A 22,032-nucleotide genomic window follows, 5' to 3' on the forward strand; every position below is an offset into this window, starting at 1 on the left:
CTCTTTTTTCTTTCATGCATTTCCTTAGGCCAATTAAGATAATTTTATCATATATTTAGATCTGGAAAGGACCTTAAAGACTGTTGCATCCAATCCTCTCATTTTATGGAAGAGGAAACTGAGGCACAGAGAAGTTAAGTGATTCTGCATGCACCAGACATTATTGGTAATAGGCTACAGTTTACTTATAATTGCTATGCATCAATCTATTGCCCTGTGGTTCACTCACAATTTTGAACCTGCAATGATTGTGGTTTTCCACAAAGGGCAGCCATAGAGTATATGGGGTTGTCTGTCAATAAGTATTTATTAAGTAACTATTATGCGCTAGGTACTGTGTTGACTGCTGAAGATACAAAGAAAGGCAAAAGACAACCCCTGCTTTCAAGGAGTTCAAAGTTTAAGAAGGGAAACAATATGCAAACAATGGTCTACAAACAATTGGATACAAATTATTTCCAATTTATCTGTAGGAAAAATTGGAAATACCCCAAGGAGGGAAGGAGCTAGAATAAAGGGAAATTGAGAAAGGCTTCTAATGGAAGGTAAGATTTTAGCTAAGACCTAAAGGAAGTCAGGGAATCCAGGACACAGCATGGAAGAGGAATATTTGAAGCATGGGAGACGGCCAGGGAAAATGTACCACATAGAAACAAATAAGGATGCCATAAGGTAGGATGTGATAAACATTTTCTTCCTCTCTGTATTTAAGAAAGCTTCACTAATGTGGGACCTGCTGGGAAATGTTAAATTAATTCTTTCCCAATGGCAAAGACCTCTCACATGTGTAGGATAGCATACTCTGGGTCAATTGGCAACATAAATTGGCAACCTAAATTGAATTCAAAGAATTGGTCTATAAGAGGTTTAGCTGTAGATTTCTTCAGAGATCAGGTCATGGCACACCTCTGTTGAGGAGTTGAGTTGGAAGGGGCATCAGAGCTCTAAGTGTCACTTCAAGTATTTTTGTGAGAAATAAGAGGACTACTACTGTGTAGGACAAGGTAGAGCCTGATGGAACTTGGGGATGAACTAAGATAAAGAAATAGGTGAAGTTCTTTTTTTGTGTGTGAGGTGATTGGGGTTAAGTGACTTGCCCAGAGTTACATAGCTAGTGAGTGTTATGTGTCTGAGGCCAGATTAGAACTCAGGTCCTCCTGACTCCAGGGCAGGTGCTCTATCCACTGTGCCATCTACTTGCCCCAAAGTTCTTCTTTTACACTAAATTTGCATCTCAGTTTAGTACCCTAACCAGAACTCTTAGGATGTCTCGTCAAAAAGAAAAGTCCGGACTGAATGCTCATATCTCTGAAAATCATCTCCTCCAGTGAAAAAAAGCTGGTGGCCCTCAATCATAACCAAGCTTTTTACTTAGTTATAGAGTACCCAGACTCTCTATCAGAAAGGAATTTGGTGGCCAATCCATGAAAGCCACCCAAATATCTCCATGGAGAAAAATCTTAGTACCATTTTTGGGCTATGTCTTGAACTGTTATCTGTGGGAAAATAAGGGAAGAAAATGTCCTTGTTCACTATAACAATTTGGTTTCACAAAGGACTAAAGGGTCAAAGGCAAAGAATTAAAAACTGAAGCTTTTGGAGTATCTGTTTATAGCACATCCCAGGCTTACAGGCCATTCCTTAATTCTCATGGCAATACATTTTCATGGGGTTCTCCTTCCACTCAGGCAGGTGGGCAATGGCAGTAGCCACTTCCTTCTGAACAGGCCAGCCCCAGGCCTTAAAGAAAGGAACCAGATTCTTCTGCACCTGCTCAGAGAATTTCATCACCCACACATTCATTTTGCTGTCATTGTCTCCAGGCAATTCAGACAGTTGTTGGTACTTTTTGAAGACTTGGATGAAAGACTCCCAGCCAAAAGCTTCCTGTAACTGAAAGGAAGAGAGAGCAGGATGAAGTATCTAGTTCCCAGCAGGCAACTCAGCACAGAGATATTGTTGAATTCATTTTAGATATAGCTATGAGCTTCCTTTACATTGATCCATGTTCCCCTCCTTCCTATATACAATGAAGCAATATCTAGATAAATGTTGTTGGACCCCTGAAATCTATGTTGAAGATGCTGATGACTGCTTTTCAGTATCAGCCTCAAGCATGTGACATCTTACATTACTGCTCATTTTCCCCCCTAGAAACTAGATCTTGGTAAAAATTTGACAGGTTGAGGAGTATGAGAAGGTGCCTAGACCTAAGGGAATTCATAGATTAGGGATGGAACTCTTCTCAGAAAGTGTTTTTTAATTTTTTAAAAACATTCATTAAATATTTCTCAATTACCTGTAAAAAGATTTTAAACAATCATTTAAACAATTTTTGAGGTCCAAATTCTCTCCCTCTCTCCTCACCCCTTTGAGAAGGCAAGCAATGCCATTCATGATTATGCATATGAACTCATACCAAACAGATTTGCACATTAGCCATGTGCAAAAGAAACCATGAACAAAATAAAACAAAAAAAAGTATGCTTTAATTTGTATTCAGAATTCATTAGTTCTCTCTCTGGAAGTGGATAGCAGTTTCAGAAAGTACTTCTTAAGGCAATCAGATATAGAATTTGTGATGGTAAAGGTGTTGGGAATATTAGAGAAAATATTGTGAAAATTGGAATATTGAAAAGGTGACTCTGGCAAGATATTTTATCTATGTCTCTAGCCTTGTCAACAGCAAAGTGTAAGAATGTTCCCTGACCTGACTAAATGAACATCTGGTATTTTGGTGACTCTCTCTCTCTCTCTCTCTCTCTCTCTTTCTCTCATGTGTGTGTGTGTATGTATGCATGCATGTATGCATATATATGTATCTAATGAGAGATGTAGATGTATTGTGAGATATATCTGTGTGTATATATATATATATACACATATATATATATCTCACTAGAGGCATATATTATATGAAGATACATATTACCTCTCTCTCTCTCTCTATATATATATATATAATCTTTCTATATGCATGTATATGTACACACACTCACATACACATAACTTCAGCGGAAAAGGATGGCTCATCAGGCTTTCATAAAATACCCTTTGAGGGCACCCAATTTCTCTTCTTCTTATTGAGTTCATTGAGCAATGTTAATTTGTTTTTCCAAGTAGTTTTCCTTACTAAGAAGTTCTAGAATGTGCTGATTAGCCAACAGTAATATTCTGGTTCATCTGCTTCATGGGGAGTGTTGGTTTTCCTATAAATCTTTTGGTTATCTTATCCATCCTATTGCTTTTGTCAGGTGATATATTCTGAAGAGTGCCTTTTTGCTCTGTACTTGATTCCTGGACTCTAAGGTGACTATACCCATCATGGTAATCCCAAGATTTATCTCATCCATATAATCATAGAATTATAGCTCTAAAGGATCTTCATTTTATAGATGAGGAAAATGAGATCTAGAGAGGTTAAATGACTTGTCCAAGATCAATCAGGTGGTAACTGACAGAACTAGGATTCAAAACCTGGTCTTCTGAATATAAATTCAGTGATATTTTTTCCATATTCTGTGGACTCTCTTCCTGAAGGTTGCCAGGGCTGTGCCTGAAATTTTCTTAGAAACTCTCTGAAATACACCACATCAGGTTTCTGGCCCACCTCAATGAAGACCTCCAGAGAAGTCACACAATAATGTGGAAACTAAGACACTGCCAAATAAAGCCAATGATTTCATGATCAGGGATAGTTGTTCAAGTTATTTACTATATAATGACACTGGTGCTCTCTCATATTTGAGGGAAAAGTAAGGAGGTAAAATTTCTTAAAAAATTCAGGAGATTGGTAATCAACTAAAAACTTCTAACTATAATGCAAATCTTCAATTTATAGTTTTAAAAAGTTCCTTGGGGGCACTAAGAGATTAAGTGACTTGTCAAGAGTCACATAGCTTGGAGGTATCAGAAGTAGGAGTTGAACTTTGATCTTCCTAACTAGAAGTTCCATTTTATATCCACTATATGTAACACTGCCACTCATCAGATCCTTTTATTCTACCTACCTATTTGACCTCTCCCTGACCTGCACTCTTCCTCCACCTCTGACTTTTCAAACTACTTTCCATCTATTCATTGATATATCTCATTATGTTTGGGATTCAGGTGTGGGGTCATTAGTTCCACAGGCACAGAGAGGTAGTCAGAAACATGCAACAGATTCAAATTTGTACAAGACCAAGTATCATTTCCATGACCTAGTTGAGTGGGTGAAAAGAAAATCTTCCAGGGACACTAAATTGAACCATAAATGTGAGAGTCTTCCCTCAACTGAGGGTTCTCTGTCTCCTATCCTGCAAATTCCATTAATGTCTAGTACCTGCAGATATGTCTCCAGGGCTGTCCAACCATACCACTTTGACAAGGAAGCCCCATTTTTCAGATATTCTTCTATTCTCTCTTGCCGTTCTTTAGGCCTCAATGCAGGGTGTGCAACATTCCGGGAGATGTCCAAAACTGTCTCATGCACATAGACAGGCCAGAGGTTGCAGGTGGCATTAGTGGTATGGTTGGGGAACTCCCAGGTATTACATTGTTGGTTATGTCCTAGCTCTTGGATGGGGCCCCACAGGCCATTTTTCCTTATATTGTCTTCAGAGAGCAGGCAATCCACAACATCCAGGTGGCCCATGATAGGGTACCCTGAATGCATCCAACCTAGGTTCAGGGAAGGAAAAAGGAGGTAGAATTCACATCCAAAAGATCTCTTCCCACTTATCTCCAAGTTATTCATTTCAACCCATATTTGTTAATTACCAAGTTTGTGTGAGGAAGTGAGCTAGATACTGTGAATATAAAGGTGACACATTTCTCAAGGAGCTAAATAATATAATATTGGGGATAAGACATGCACAGAAATAATAATGATATAAGACAGATTTAATCACATGTACAAGAGATGTCAAATTTGCTGTGAAAATTTTGAGGAAGGTCAACTATAGCTGATAGTAAAATTCTTAGCCAAATAAGGAATAGAAATGATCATGATTTATATAATTATAATTTATATATAATATATATATATATATAACCAAACTTATGGTTCCATATACATAGAGAATTCCCAGAAAGTAATTTATTCTACCAAGAAAGACCAGTTCCTTCTCTGTAACTTACTGTCTTGAAAAGTGACCTAGAACATAGACTGATTAAATGACTAGCTCAGCATCACAGAATTAGCATGTGTCATAGATGGGACTGGAACCCATATCTTCCTGACTCTAAGACCGGTTATCTATCCACTACAACACATTGTTTTAAATAGACTATCTAAATTCTAAAAAGCTTTCAAATGAACAAAATTAATGCAGTTTGGAAAAGACAGCTTTTTTTTTTAATTTCCACAGCAAATACCTTTGATCAAAGATATCCAAGTAAACAGTATAAGGAACTGATAGATCATCATCAAGTAGATAAGTGCTCAAATGATAGAAATAGGCAGTTTTCAAAGAAGAATTACAAACTATCAATAGCTATGTAAAGAATGCTCAGAGTCCAGGGGTAGGAAATCTGCAACCTCTAGGCTACTTATGGCCCTCTAGGTCCTCCAGTACAACCTTTTCACTGACTCCAAACTTCACAGACCAAATCCCCTTAATAAGAGAAATTGTTCTGTAAAACTTGGACTCAGTCAAAAGGCTGCACCCAAGGACCTACAGCATTTACCATATATACAAAAATAGTTACAGCAGTACTTTGTGTGGAGGCAGAGTAGAAACAAAGTGCCTAGCAATTCAAGAATGGTTGAACAAATTTTGGTGTATGAATGTAATGGAATATTATTTTGTTTCAAGAAAGGATGAGTATTTAGGATTCAAAGAAACTAATTGCATGAGCTTATAACTAAGACTTATATGAATTAATGTAGAATGAAGCAACAAGAATCAATCTATAAAATGATCTCAACAAAATAAAAAAAATGACTGAAAGATATGCCATAACTTTGATCAAAATAGTAACTAATCTTTACTTTAGAGAACTGGTTTTGAAAAATATCTTCTTGCCAGCACAGGAGTAGGCTACTACTACAAAATGAAGTTTATATTGTTAAGTTACAATAGTTAGATATGGCATGGCAGGTCATGGCAAATTGTTTTGTTTTGCTTAGTTGCACTCTGTTACAACAATAGTTTCTGTTGGGGAGAGAATCCTTGGGATGTCACACTGCTTTAAATAAAGGCATCAAAAATGTTAAGAACAAAAATAAATTTGAGGAGAGATAGAGCAGTACTAGTCAGGTAGATCAGGGAGAGTTCCATGGAAGAAATGATACTTGATTTGGATCTTGAAGGAAGGGAATCATTTTGTCAGATAGAGATGGGGGAAGGAATTTTTTTTTCCCATTCCAGGCATGGGACAATGAATTAGAGTTTGTGAAAGAGACTAGTATGAGATAATGTCAGCAAGGCAGGTTAGAGCCAGATTGTTAAGGGTCTTAAATTCTAGGATAAAAACTATATTTATTGTATACTTTCTACTTTAATATAATTTATGTATTAATCTATTTGTTGGACAATGGCTTTTTGGGTTTCCAAGTTAGTCAGGGCTGCTGATATGTGAGGCAGAAGGGCAGCAGCTCTTGGCAATAGAGAACACCAGCCTCTCCCTCATTCCAAGGTTGCCTATAAGCAACATATCAAATAAAGGAGAGCTTGAACCTCTTGGCTTGTGTTTTGGCTTACCTACTCTAGTAGCAGGTAATGGTGTTGGAGAGGGAAGGAAAACAAGAGAACCAGGTGAGATCTGTTCATGGAAGAATAATATGGTTCTTGTGTGCTGGGTTTGTATTCCCCTTTGTTGTATGAATCCCCAGGGACAACTCATTCATCAGGCTGTGCTATAAACTGTCCAAGGTCTTGTGCACAAAGAACACCAAGGAAAGGGTGATCTACCATTCATAATTTGTATCATCTTGATTTGTCACTGAGTCTGAGACTGCAGTGTCCTTGACAGAACTTTCTAAGAATTTTCCTATTTTTTCAGGATGACCTGTGTTAGAACATCTGAGATCTTGAACTTACTGAAGATTTTGCATATGTGACATACTTAGAGTGGTATATTAGGAAAACTACTTGGGCAATCGTTTGAAGGATGGATCAGAAAGGGGATGGACTAGAGGTAGTGAATCTATTTTGGAATTTATTTAGGAATCTATTAAAATAGTTGTTTTTTTTTTAAAGTGGATAGAACACCAGCCCTGGAGTCAGGAGGACCTGAGTTCAAATCTGGCCTCAGACACTTGACACTTACTAGCTGTGTGATCCTGGGCAAGTCACTTAGCCTAGCCAAAAAAATAAAAAAAAAATAGTTCCTTTGAGAAGTGATAAGGGTCTGGACTAGGAAGAAGTGTGGAGAGGAGAGAACAGATGTTAGAAATATTGTGGAGGAAGAACTGGCATGGTTTGGAACTTCATAGGATGTTTGGATGTTGAAGAGGGAAGAGTCAAAGACATGTAAGAATTAAGATTTTTAACATTTTAAAGTTCTAAGATATGGAGCTTGAGCTGCCTGGGGGAATGTGTTTTTGTCAGCAAACATGAGGACATTAGGAGGAAGGGAAGATTTAGGGGAAAAGACAATGATATTATCCAACTATTGCCTTTGAATTATCAGTAGACATTCATGCTGAGATACCCACCTGAGAATTAGACATGTGGGACTAGAGCCAGACAAGATATTAATGGACTTTTGTTTGGAAGTCTTTTGCTTAGAGGTTGTAATTGAAGCTAGGGTACTAAAAGTGATTACCAAGGGATAGTTTTTAGAGAAAGGAGAGAAGAAGTAGGGCAAGGAACCTGCAGCCTTGAGGCCACAGGTGGCCCTCTGTGTCCTCAAGGGCAGCCCTTTGCCTGAATCCAAACTTCACAGAACAAATCCCCTTAATGAAAGGATTTGTTCTGCAAAACTTGGACTCAATCAGTAGGCTGCACCCAAGGACTTAGAAGGCCCTATGTGGCCTTGAGGCCACAGGTTCCCCAACCCTGAACTAGGGCAACATCTTGGAAAATACCTACATTTAGGAAGTGAGAAGGGGAAGACCAAATGAAGGAAAGAGTATTTGTACCACTTATTTGATCATACTACCTTATGAAATTTACTGTTATATATCATTTAAGTAAACACATATGCTTTGTCCTTTTAACTAAATTGTTCCATCTCTAAAAACAGAATGTACCTTACCCCAAGGATTTCACATCATGAGCATTCCATTTCCCACTTGTCCTAACTATATCTTGATTCCTATATCCCCCAGAAATATCTCATATAGCATCTAGGTTTTGATGAAAATATAATTGGAATAACAAGCCATTAAAATATATGCAAAGGGTCCTTAGAGATTGTCTAGTCAAACCCCTCTCATTTTGTAGATAAAGAAACAGATTCAATAGAAGGAAATGATTTGCCTTGAGTCATTCCTATCTGGAAAAGATCTGGGACTTAAACATGTCTCCTTATTTCCATCCAGCACTCTTTCCAACAACCTAGTCTGGCTTTATGTCTGGTTTTCATATTAATAACTTAAAATAAATGTGTAATTTGAATTTGAGGTCATGTGTTTCTTTGCACTCTGTGGGAGAGAGTGATGTCCATTGGAAAGAGGTTTATAGTCAGAGAGCTCAGCTTTTCTCATTCTACCAGTTATGACTTGTGTGACTTCAGGCAAATTACTTAATTTCTATGGGCCTCAGTTTCCTCATTTGTGAAATAAATAAGGTTGCTCTAACTGGCCTCTATGATTCTTTCCAACTCTAAATCTATGGCTCTATGGTTCTCTCTTTCACCTGTCTTCCTCCTTCACATTCTCCTGACAAGGCCTTGCACATACAAGCTGATGAATATCTTTTCATTGAATGAATAGTGTTCACTCACTCACAGAGCACCTACCTGTTGAGATTTGCACATCAGTCACAATTCTCTCACGTCGAGGAAAGGGGCTGGTCCTGCCTCCAAGTTTGGCTATGGCTTGTGTCATCTCATTCCAGAGGTGGAGCACTGGCTCAGGATTCTCTAGATGTTGTAACTTTTCAGCTGGCACTGTCAAGACAATGTTCTCTGCCTGCAGCTCCCCCCATGGCACTGCATGGTGGCGGATAGAATTCTTCCACTCCTCCACAGATGTCTTTCCTGAGAACAGAGATCATGGAGTTATGAGTCTTGTGCCTCATTTGCCCCACCTGCTGGGCAAATTTGAAATTTGTACCCCATTAGGGAAAAGGCACACAGGGCATAAAACATATGCCAAAAAACTTATTGTGCTCTCTCATCCTTTCCCCTCAGTCTTGGGATCTTGGCATGAGAACTTAGTGAACATTTAGTGATTTCGGAATGAGGAACCTGAGGCCCAGAGAGATTGCGACTTACTCCTGGTCCCACAGGAGGCTACTGCAAATACAGTCTCCTTTCCACTCTATCAAGTATAGATCCACACCTTTCCCATTTCAAAATCCCCATGTTATTCTTTTTTTTTTTTTTTTTACCAACCCATGACTTTCACCTTGTTTATTATCAAGTTCATAACTCCCACTTGACTGTCTCTACTTTTTGGCTCCCTTGATATCTTTACTCACCAAGTATGAAGTAAGGGGCAGGTACAGCTCCAGTGAAAGTGACAGATGTATTTCCCAAGGAACAGCCATGGGGCACAATGATATAGACAAGGCCACCCCAGAGGCTGGAGATTGAGTTATATGGTTTATCCAAGTATCGTTGGTAAACAACCACAGGTGCTCTGACTGTCTTATTATACATACTCAAGTCATCACTGTGGCAGCCAATTTGTACCTAGGTGGCCAGAAAGGAAAAATATGAAGCATATTGAATCTAACATATATGTATATGTCTTTGTGTGTATGTGTGTGTGTGTGTGAGGAAGAGTGGTGTATGACTAATCTCCTTACAAATAGTGAGTAGCAGAGCTGGGGAAAGAAAAAAGTAGACTTGAAAAAATGTCCAAATAGTTTCAACCTCCACAAAGTCAGACTTAACAATGCCTTCTGGTGGCATGTAGAAAACTTGAGTTTTCTCAGTGACTATGCCAAAAGACAACATGCTTTGACAGATTACATCAAGTTGCAAAGGCTTTGAATGCAGTTTTAGAGTCAGAAAAATAATATATACTCTTAAAGCCTCCCATCCATCAAAGTGTCTCAAGCATCTGTTAAAAATCTTAAATGATTTCTGGTTAGTAGAAATTACAGAGATAACATTGTTAAATGGTACTTGGACCATTAGTATTAAACAGGGTATGAAAACAGGGAGAAATGTTAGCCAAATTTGTTTCCACTGTCATGCATGATGTATGTCCTCCTCATATTCCAAGTGGAAGAGGGATTCCTCATGGAGAGTGACATTTTCTTTAAATGCTCTTATTTGTGGATGACCTTATGGTGATTTAATCAAGCCCAGGGCACAATGGATCCTCCTCAATAAAATCCATGGTCAAAAACACTTGGCCATGGACTCCACACAGGAAAAAAAAAGTGGATGAAAATCGCAGATTATCTTGATTAGGGCACGTAGTTGGTTGAGTACCACTCAATGAAGTGAGTTAGTAATATGTGTTGGATAGGTACTGCCTATGGAGAATGAACTAGATCTCAACCTAAAGAGGAGGCAAATGAGCTGCAACACATTTGGGAAACTGTACAGCATGTCCAGGGATCCTAAGCTAATCTTTGTTGACAAAATCCACTTTTTTTTTTTTGGTTAGGCAATGGGATTATGTGACTTGCCCAGGGTCACACAGCTAGTAAGTGTTATATGTCTGAGGCCGGATTTGAACTCATGCCCTTCTGAATCCAGCGCCAGTGCTCTATCCACTGCACCACCTAGCTGCCTCCCAAAATCCACTTTCTAAGCACAAATATTCTCCTGGAGATGGTCTATGTCTTTGAAGAATGACTCTTTTAAGAATCTCAATTGCAGGTGATTAAAAAGACAAAGAAAAAAGGCATGCCTGTCTAGACAAGAGAGAACCAATTGTGGTAGGAAATGACCCCCATGGAAGAGGTTGTAGTTGGGAAAGGAAGTCAGTGGGTCATTTAAAGTGTAGGGTATGTGTTTATTGTGTTCACAGTCATGGAGTAAAGGAGCAAGGGGAGGTTATAGCTGTATAGAAATATGTAAGAAATAAGCCAACAATGAACAGGGTGTTTGGGGAAGTTACCTTTAACTTAGAGAAGCAAGCAGAATGTGGTATTTTTATATTTAGAGTGCAGCCTTCAGGGAGGTAGAGTCCAGTGCTTTTCCAAATATCACCACCTGAAAATCAGGAGGACAGGTTACTCTTTGATTTTCCCTTTCCATCCCAAATCCTCACATTGCCTCTTAAAGTCACCAATTCATCCTTTCTCCAAATCTCAAATATTTTCATACTTTACCCACCTGTATGCTGCCCACCATCTCTGGGTAATCCAGACCCTCATGATCTCCAAGAGTCAACACGATTGAGGCAGATATATCTCCAGGGTGTCCTTCTGGGGTCATCTAACTAAATAGTTTATCCCAGCATCCACTATTAACTGATCCCTGCCCTCGATTCCTCTTACTCTCCTACCATGAACATCTCTCCCCTCCTCTCCCCTCCCCTGCCCCAGCTTTCTACCAATGACCCATTCTTACTGTGACTAGTGAGATTCATCCCCATGTTGATAGAAGCTGCTGATGAGTATGAATGAAGGATGGAAGTTGTGTGCCTTGATCTGTAGATTTCTGAAGCAAAATCTGTCCTGGCATAGGCCAGTTCAGAGGCCATGCAGAGCAGAATGCTTTTACAGAAGTATTTGAAGAAAGGTTGGTGGCTGTCAACAACGGGGAGCTTAGTTTTTTTTATCACCTTCTTTAACATTCGGTGTACAGAGTCATAGATGGGGGTTTCTCCCATAGATATCCACAGGAAGGCTGAATAATCCTTGATGAGCTTCCCTTGCCAATGCCTCAGGAATTTTCCACTCTTATTTTTCAACTCCTCAAAGAAGTTGGCCATAGCTAAGCGGAAGTGATAGCTCCTTTGCCCAGGCCCAGGGCAATCAAATAGTAGGCCCTTCTTTACACACTGACTAAGAATAGATATGCCAAAGGGATTGAGGATGTGGTTGCCAGCAAAACCAGTCAAAACAGACTTGGTTGGGTTCTGCTGGGACCATGCCCAGGCTTGGCCTCCAATCAGTAACCCTCCTCCTTCTGCCACAAACTCCAGAATTTGCTTTGCCTTACTGTCATTATAGGCAATGCAGCAGTAAACGCTCATGTCAGCAGTCAGGTTGCTTTCTAAACTACAATTCATGCCATTATCAATGAGCTTGTGAAATAAGTTTTCACATTCAGGGGTCACTCCAATTCTGCCTGTTTGGTCTCCTTTCAGCCAGCGAACGGCATTGATCAAAAAAAGGCACAATTTAGAAGAGAAGAGCAAGCCCTCCTGTGAAAGAACTATCACTCGACCTCGGCCATAGCGGGCGCCTGCCACTGCACAGGCAAAGTTGGGATGAAGTCCAATAGGGAAAGCCAAAGGACCATGCACCAACAATTGAGAGAGAATCCCACACTCTGAGAGGTCCAGCTTTGTGATTCCATCCAGGAGCTGGTGCTGGTCTTGGAAGATCTCCTTCCCAAACCTGGAAAAGATTGATTTTCTTTTAGAGCTGGGGAAGGGGATAGAAAAGGGAGTGGGGATGGAGGTAAAATGCTTTAGGAGAAATGGTAAGTCAACAAGTCCAATGTGCAGAGACCTATAAAAAAAAAAGGACACATTGGTTAATTTTCCTTTGCGTTTTCAGGCTTGGGTCAAAGTGGATTCCCAGCTTTTTATACTCAAAATTGCAGCATCATTGAATGTCAGAGCTGTAAGTAACTCCAGTAGCCATCCATTGCTCTTCATTCAGCCCTTTAGGGACAAATAGAGTGAGTTGAATCTCTCTTCTACATGACAGCCCTCCAAATATTTGAAGACATCTATCAAACACCCTCTAAATCTTTTCTTCATGCTAAACATCCTAGTTCCTTCAACTGACCCTCATATAGCGTGAATTTGAAGCTTTTCACCATCCTGGTTGCTTCCCCTGAATACTTTCCCTGTTCATCCATGTCCTTCTTAAAATGTGGTACCCAACTCTCCTCCAAAAACCCATAAAAATGGCTCCAAACAGAATGTGGTACCAAGGACTGAACAGGTACAGTGGGACAATCATCTCCTCTATAGTAGTGGAACCTCTTTAAAAACTAAAGCATGCCTAAAGATTCCACAGTGGGAATTGTGTGTCTTGGTGACCTTTAATTCTGAAGGGAACAAACAGATCATCTGTCTTCCTCTCAGATGTCTATTTCCCAGGGTTACTGTGAAGGTAAGTCTTCTGCCACTAAAGTGCTATCTTGCTTGCCTCGTTATAACTGGAAGATGACCATGTATTTATTTATGACAGGAAGGCCCTATCTCTGATGCATCATAATGAGAGAGAAAGGCTTAGAGTTTAGGTTCAATGGTTTTACCTTATTGTTTATTGACCAAGTAATCCTGAGCAAGCCACTTAACCCTGATGTTCCTCAGGCAACTAACTCCTAGGATATGGCAGGGTAGAAAGAGCAATGACTTTAGTGTCAAGGGACCTGGGTTCAAATACTACCTCTGCTGCTTAAAACTCACATAATATTAAGAATCCCTAAGCCTCCATTTCCTCATCTATAAGATGTGAGAGTTGAACTAAATGGCTTCCAGTTGGAACCAGTTTTCTGTATTGGTGGGTGAAATTTCCACACTGACAGGTTCACCAAACTGAGAAAACTGCACATTACTCATGGATATGAATTATAATAAACAAATTATTGGAAAATTGTCATGCAAGCATTATAGACTTTCTTATGCCATCATGTGGCATTAGGCACTTACTTAAAAGTTAATAATAGAGAGTGATCAAGTCCAGATGTTTATTGCATTGCTAGCTTCTTGTTCTTTTGAGAAAGTTATCTTCTCAAATTTCTCAATCTGTTCCACAAATAATCCTGGTATCTTTAAAATATCTTCCTCAAAACAGATAAGAACTCAGAAGATAGCATTTGACTTTTGTTAAGATTGCTTAATATATTTTGATTTGGAACAGGACAACTAGGAATCCCATCAAACTGATATTGGGTATTACAGATAAGGTAATCAGCTTCTTGTCAGTCAACTTGGATATTATAAACCTGCTTGAAGTACCCATCTGGTAAGAACAATCTACTTTCTGACTGGGGTTTATTGAATGGGTATGCCATGGTCAAATCTGAACTTTATGAAGGTAATAATTTTGAGAGCTGAGTAGAGGATATGGACTGGAATGGAGAAAGGCTTATAGCAGGGAAGCCAAATCAGGAGGTTATTGCAATAGTATAGATGTGAGGTGATGAAGGTCTGCATTAGGGTGGTAACAGTATCAGAGGAGAGAAGGGGACATATTTGAGAGATATCATGTAGATAAAGACAATTGATTGGATATAGGTGGGGTGAGAATGAGGAATCTGGGATAACACCTAGACTGCAAGCCTGGTTGGTCATATGGAAATGACTAGGACTGTGTCACATTGCTATATTAAAGACAGCACTAATATTAAGGAAGGGGAATACAGAGTATAACTAGATATCTACTGGCCTTATTCACACACAATACTCCTCCTGATTTTGTGCCTTTCCCTAGCTTTCCCCCTTGCCTGGAATGCTCTCCTCACTTATGCTTCTTGGCTTCCTTCAAGATTTAGCTCAAATCTCACCTTTTTCAGGAGGCCTTTTCCAGGTGTCCCTCTCCCTTCACCCCTACTTCCATGCCTTCTTTTTGTGATTACCTTTCAGGCATACTGTATATGTCTTGTATATACAAACTTATTTGAATGTTGACTCTCCTGTTAGAATGCTAGCTCCTTGAGGTCTGGGACCATGAATTCACATGTCTTTTTATCCCAGGGCTTAGAAAAGTTCCTAGCACATAGGAAGCACTTAACAAATTATTGTTGACTGGCAGACTGTATACTAGATTTTAGGGAAAAAATTATTTAAAAAATTAGGTATAATCCTAACAACATAGATATACCTTGTTTTTTTTTCCTTAAGGTTGGAATCATAGACAAATCAAAGTTCATTTTTAGTCAATTTTGACTCTTGATAACCCTATAGATTATCAACCCTAATAGGTACTTAGATCTCCAGAGTAGAAAATTCCACCAATTACCCCATTATACTTGGAACTCATCTCAGTGACTCATTCTGCCTTCCCATTAGGTCAGAGACTTCCATCTTCTCTCCTTCTAGGGAAAAGGTTCCTGAAGGAAAGGAGATAAGTAATATTGGGACAGACTCCTCTTACTATCACTAGACCTATGAAACTCTATCTCATCTGTCTCCTTACCCCTCCTGTTCACTTACCAGTGGTGTCATCTTCAGATCATCTCTCATTCTTCAGTTTTTTGTCCCTACAGACAAATCCTACAACTCAGTTCTGGAAATATTCATCCATTAATAAGCATTTATCTTATAAGTATTTGCTATGTACCAGGCACTTTGCTAAGTGTTGGATAAATCTAGATAGCTACTCTTTCTTCTAGATTATCTACTTCATAGTAGTAATGATGGTTTTTTGGGCCTTTCTCTGGGAAAACTTTCCTTGTATAGATTTTAAAATATCAATTCAAATTAAGATCTCACATTTTCAATAGCAATTTAAGACTTTATCACTTAGGTGTTTTCTTCACAACAATCCTATGAGGGAATTAATGCAGCTTTGGTTATTTTCAGTTAGGTGTCAAATAGATATCTGGACCTGGAACTAGGAAGAACCTGAGTTCAAAAATGACCTCAGGCACTTAGTAGCTCTATGACCCTGGGCTGTCACCTAATCTCCACCTGCCTCAGTTCATTATCTATAAAACTGAGGGTAATAATAGAACCTTCCCTACTCCCCCTGCCAAGGATTGTGATGATCAAATAAGATACTGTTTGTAAAGCATTCTGCAAACCTGAAAGCACTATTAGTATTTACAACTGAAGAAATTATGGCTTGGACAGATGAAGTGATTTGCCCAAGGTTGCGGAACTAGGAAGTGGCCGAGCCAGGTCACAAACTCAGGTTCTCTGTCCAGGGAAGTTGAACAGCTTTTGCCATGGTTATTCAGATGGGGAAATTATTGACTTGCTACCTATCAATCCCTGCCTCACTTTACCAATTAGATTAGTTCTTTTCAAAGAGAAGCAGTAATCTAGTAGAAGTAACCTTCCTGGATGAGCTCAACCTACTTGTTCATTTGACAAGAAAATCTTTGATGTCTCCTTCTCTCTGGCAGTTTTATAAATATATAGTTGATTCAAACTGGTTTCATGTCTATGGGCATCTCTCCTCTCGAAGACTAGAAGTCTTGGTGGGGATTGGTGCATAACTTGACTTATGCCTGGTGCAGAAACTTCTATTGGGGTATTATACTTACTTGACCATGATAGGAATCTTAGGTATCTTCGGATAGAACTTAAGAGAACTGGTGTCTGCTTGGGTTTCAGTGAAGTATATACCAGCCACACTAGTCACATGGTTCCCAGGGAAGCCGCCTAGAACCTTGTGACCATGTTCTTTTGCCCATTGCCAAGCATGGCCTCCAATGAGCAATCCCCCACCATTCTTCACAAATTGAATCAGATGTTTGGCATAGGTGCTGTCAAGGGCATCAATGCAGAAAACCTTCACCGAGTCCTGAAAGTGGTCAACATTCTGCACATCAATGCCAGTGTTGCTGAGTATACTAGCTAGACATTTTACAGATTTGTGCACCCCAACAGTATATCCTTCACAGTGGCCAAGCCATTTCACAGCATTATGGAGAAAGGGAGCCATTTTGGCATCGTGCAGGTAGCCTTCATGTGACAGGACCACTATGCGGCCCTGACCATAGTGGGAAGCAGCAATGAGGACCTGATAATTTTTATTCACCAGCACTGGGAAGGAAGCTTCACTAATAATCAGGAGTTCAGAAGGGATGAGGTCACTTGGTAGCTCCCAGGTGTTCAACCCTTTCACCAGACACTTATAATCATGTGAGAGATTCTGCTCCATGGCTTTCACCTGATATAGGGAGAGAAGCAAAGACTCAGTTTGGTTAACATCATTAAAGGACATCATTAACAAAGATACAACATGGTACTACCTGAAATGGAATTGGATTTTTACATCAGAAGTTCTGTTTTCAAATATCAAATCTGTTGCTACCTGTATGGGGTGATGATGGGAGTTGGGAAGAGAGAGGAGTAGGGCCCTGAGATCAGAAAAGTCTACAGTTCTTGGTTGGGCTACCTTAATCACAAGCCTAGAACAATTTTAGACATCTGGGCAACTGAGTTGAGAAAACAGTTTGTGAATCAGGCCCAAAATGCATATTTCAGAAGAAAAAAAAGTGAAAAGGGCACTGACTCAAATCAGAACACCTGGGTTCAGATTCCACCTCTGATGGTTATTAACCATTTGACTTTGCTCAGTTAATTTAATCTTTCTGGGCCTCAGTTTCCTCATCTTAAAATGAGGGGTTTGATTAAATGGCCTTTGGGGTCCCTTCCAGTGCTAGATCTATGATCTATGACCCAAGATTGGTAATCAGTTCCCCCAGAACACAGAGGATTTTAGGTGTGTGTGTGTGTGTGTGTGTGTGTGTACATGAGTGTGTGTGCACATATTCCTTTTTACTTCATTTCCATCCTTTTTCTTCTTAATTCCCATCTGTAATTTGACTATTCCCTCTGCACTCTATCTCCATGGAAATTGTGGTCTCCAAGGTAATAAATGACCCCATAATCACTTCATTAGTGCTCATTCTCCTTGACTATTCTCGAGCATTTAGCACAGTTGACAACCTCCCCCTTGAAAAAAGTCCACTTTATTGGTTCCTTAACTTTGGCACTACTACACTCTCCTGGTTCTTCTCCCTCCAAGAGCATTCCTCTCTGGTACTTCTTTCTCCTCTTTTACCTTGTCTTCATTAGGCCAACCTTCCACTTCTTATAAATTTAGTCAGGACACAGCAGAGAATTTCAGGATGCAGTAAGTGGAATGGAGGAAGGAGTGGGGATACTGAAATACATCTGTCATCAGCCATCCCACTGACACTCTTGAGTGTATGTATGTCTACAGTGTATTGATATGGGTGGAACCATAGCTAGTCATGTGTGAAACAGTGTGAAAGCAGTTCTAGAGTTTTACAGAATAATCTCAGAACTAAAAACAGACCAAAGGCTGTTAAATCCAACCCATACCTGTATACCAATTTCTTTGACAATATGTCTGATCAGTTTGCATTTAGTTTGTGCTTGAAGGTTGATAATGAGAAGGAATAAATTATTTTTCTTCCACTTTGGTGGAAGGCCTAATTCTTACAGTAGTAAGTTTCCCTGTACATCAATCTGAAATTCATCTCTTTGAAGTTTCTACCCATTGTTCCTAGTCTTGGCCTCTGGGCCAAGAAGAATGTGTTCACTTTTCTATATGAGAGCCCTTCAGATACAAAGAGACTGCTATTATATTCCCTTGAATCTGCTTTTCTCCATGTTAAACATAAAAGCTTATGCTTACAGATATAAACATCAGTCCTTTTGACAGATGCTCTTACGGCATGATCCTTAGGCCCATCAGCATTCTGTTTGGTCTTTCCTGATTTTTCTCCAGCTTGTCAAAGTCTTTCCTAAAAGGTGGCATATCCAGAATGGAACACAATGCCCTAGTACCATAGTAGAGGTCAGTGAAACTAAATCCTCCATTGTTTTGGGTACTAGAACTGTTCTCTTCTCAATGCTACCCATGACCTTATCAGCTTTTTTTTTTTGACTGCCATATCAAAAAGATGACTCATATTAAGCCTGCATCCACTAAACCACTTATGTACAAAATATTATCTATCTGACCATTCTTTCCTTATGAGTTGTTCTTTATTTTTCAGTAGTATTATAAGACTTTTGATTAATCCTTACTAAATTTTATCTTATTATTTTAAGCTCAGTATTCTAGATAATGATTATCTTTTGGGGTTCTAGTTCTTTTATACAGTTTATTAGCTATATTTTTCATCTCTGTCTTTATCTAAGTCACTGATAAAAATCCTAAACAGCATAGGAACAAGGACAGATTCTCTAGGCAACTCTACTAGAGAAAATGACATGAAAAATGACTTTGAACCATTAGTGATTATCCTTTGCATTTTGTCTTTCAAATAAACCTAATTGGACCATCATTTAGCCTATATCTCTGTTTTGTATATAAGGATAAGATAATTGTCTTGTGTTCTAATACCCAGGTCTCCTTGCATCAGAGTTGACACAGCTGCCAGGATAGAGAGTATATGAATCTCATGGCTAAATACAGAAAGAAGAAGGGAAAAAACACAGTCTGGCTGAGACAATTAACATATAAATTAGACTGATGTTCCATTGGATCTGTAGTCAGAGACTGAATCTTATCTGCACTTTGCCTTTCTGGTAGCATCTAACATAGTGTTCCGCACTCAGAACCAGTAGATATGCTTAAATATTTTCGAATCATTTTTTAGATCAGCATGAAAATGTGGGAGAAGAATAGGACTTGGGGTCATGTTTTAATCATGACCTTACCTCTAAATAGTTACGTGAGAAGAAACTGTGATATCACCTTATTGATACTGAAAAAAAAAAATCTGATTCTTAACTGAAAAGCTCTGAGATGAAGTTAAGAAAGCAGTAGAGAGACTGAGAAAATTAAAGCTACAGGGAGAAAAACACAAAAGACAAAGAGATCAGCCCCTAGCCTCTGCCTCTGGAACTGTTTCCTCCTTTTTTAGCACACATATTATCCATATGTTACACACACATCCCATTCCAGCCCCCATGGATACACACATCCATCTGATTACCATTGGTCATCTGGTGTTGTGCCCTCTCATGCAAAGAACATGATAGAATCGTGCAATTTTAGGGTCAGGAGCATGCATCATCTCTACAGTGTCCCTAACAGGTGGCCATCCAGACTCTTCTTGAACATTTCTAGGCATAAGGAACTCCCAGTTATGTCTGTTGTTGGACAGTTCTAGTTGATAAAGAATTCTTCCTTACATTAGGCTCAAACCTACTTCCCTATATCTTTCATCCAGTGGTCTTGGTTTTGCGTTCCAGAGTAAAGCTGGACAAGTAAAACTCTTCTTCTGTAAGAAAACTATGTAACAATGGTAGGGATAGTGTCTTCTTGCCTCTTGCCAGCATTCCCTCTCACCACTCCCAACCCTCACTTATCTTTTTGGTGGGATAGAAAACTTGCTTCCATCCTAGAAGAAAACTTACCCTTCTATCCTGGAAGTTCAGCTTAGGGCTTGGAAGAAGATATGTGGCTCAAGAATGCCAAACCTAGAAAGCTGAAAATAAGAGAGATGGTGTGGGTGGAGTAATAAGAAGAATGGGAGGAGGAAAGAAAAGGAGGAGTCACATTTAGGTGCTCTTCCTTCTTACATCCTACTGGGTTTGACTGAGGGTGTGAAGGAGGTACAGAGCCTTTGACTAGACAGGCTTAGTGTGTCAACCTGAGCTTGCCTTCTAGCAATTGTCTACCCTGAGTCACTTACTTATGTATCTACGAAACTGAGATTTCAGTGATTTAGTAACTCCGGGTCCAAGAACAACTTTTAAACTCCTTAGCCTGGCATTAAAGGCTCACTACAATTTGGTGCCACTCATCCTTTCTAACCTTATGTCATATTAATATCTTCCATGTACTCTGTGCTGTAGCCAAATTGGGTAGAATCATGGAACCAGATGTCAGCCCAACAGTTTTATGTTTTATTCTATAGGAAATAAAGAAACATTGAAGGTTTTAGAGCAAGGAAGCTTGGTCTAGAATTATTATTATTATTATACACAATAATACACAATATCTACGTTAATGTGGTACAAAAAATATGCTATCAAAGGTCCCAGGGAAATACTCTCTTCTGATATGGTAGATTGGGGAAAGTTTCATTGATAGGAGGAGCAAGGAAATAAACAATAATATTTTATTACTAAGTAAATAACTTTTGAATTAAAAACAGAATTTGGGAATCATTCTGGAGGAGAGTTCATCAAAATATGACCCATTTTGAGTTAGAGTGTAATGCCTTCTTCATTTTGGCTGCATCAATGTAGCACCACCTAGTGACAATGAAAGCATATTTTGCAAAGAAGAACGATCCATGACTAGTAAAAATCCCTACTAGAAAATAAAGTTTTGGTTGACAACTGGTGATAAAGGCAGGGCTAGATGCCAGATCTTCTGATTCTTTATTCAATACTCTTTCCATTGGAGAAAAGACCATATGTTGGGGAAAAAAGTAGGATCAAAGAAGGCATAAAGAGCAAGCATGGATAGGATTAGCATAACTGTTAAAAGATAGGATGGTGGAGCTGCTCAATTTTTATTTTTCACTTTTTTTCTCTAGAGAGACAACTAGTTTTGGACTTGAAAGAATAAATCGGTAATAGAAAATGGATGCCCTCGTAATTAAAGAGAGAATAAGAGAATACCTATATGACCTTTATGTGTTCTAGTCATTGGGTCCAGTTGCACTATATCCTTTAATTTAGCATTGAAAAAATGACAGACTTGATTGATTAGTCAGTGTCAGTGAGATCTGAATGACTGTGGAGAATTGAAATAGTATCACGCCACTATAAAAGCTCAAATATATACTTGACTTTCCAAAAAGGAAAAGAATGAAATCTGCAAACTATAAGGCGGTCAACTTGAGTTTGCATCATGGCAATATTCTAGAACATATTAATGAAGAGATGGGTAGTGAATAATTAGAAAAGGAAGCAATCATCATGAAGAACCATCATGGTTTCATCAAGAACAGATCATTTTAGAACAGCTTTATTTTCCCCTTTTTAAGAGGATATTTGAACTCACAAATCAGGGACATTCTGTAGATGTGATTTTCTTAGATTCCAGACGAGCATTTGACACAATATCTCGTTATTATTGAAGGAAAAGCTGGAATAGACAATATGGCAGTAGATTTGGTTCCAGCAGT

The 22,032-nt window shown here is 39.0% G+C and overlaps 1 protein-coding gene across 1 annotated transcript; it reads right to left on the minus strand.

Annotated features, from left to right (window-relative positions):
* Window positions 1-1,186: 1,186 nt before the first annotated feature.
* On the minus strand, window positions 1,187-20,380 carry LOC114027341 (TRPM8 channel-associated factor 2-like). The gene is made up of 8 exons (XM_027841323.1): window positions 20,309-20,380; window positions 16,450-17,078; window positions 11,626-12,620; window positions 11,171-11,265; window positions 9,573-9,786; window positions 8,890-9,129; window positions 4,325-4,662; window positions 1,187-1,893 (listed from the first exon to the last, which is right to left on the minus strand). Exons 2-8 carry the CDS (start codon window positions 17,067-17,069, stop codon window positions 1,642-1,644), a joined length of 2,754 nt encoding a protein of 917 aa, XP_027697124.1. The 5' UTR covers window positions 17,070-17,078; window positions 20,309-20,380; the 3' UTR covers window positions 1,187-1,641.
* Between the last annotated feature and the right edge of the window lie 1,652 nt (window positions 20,381-22,032).

Source organism: Vombatus ursinus, unplaced genomic scaffold (assembly GCF_900497805.2).
Source record: "Vombatus ursinus unplaced genomic scaffold, bare-nosed wombat genome assembly UNPS02014858.1, whole genome shotgun sequence".
NCBI classification, from domain to species: domain Eukaryota; kingdom Metazoa; phylum Chordata; class Mammalia; order Diprotodontia; family Vombatidae; genus Vombatus; species Vombatus ursinus.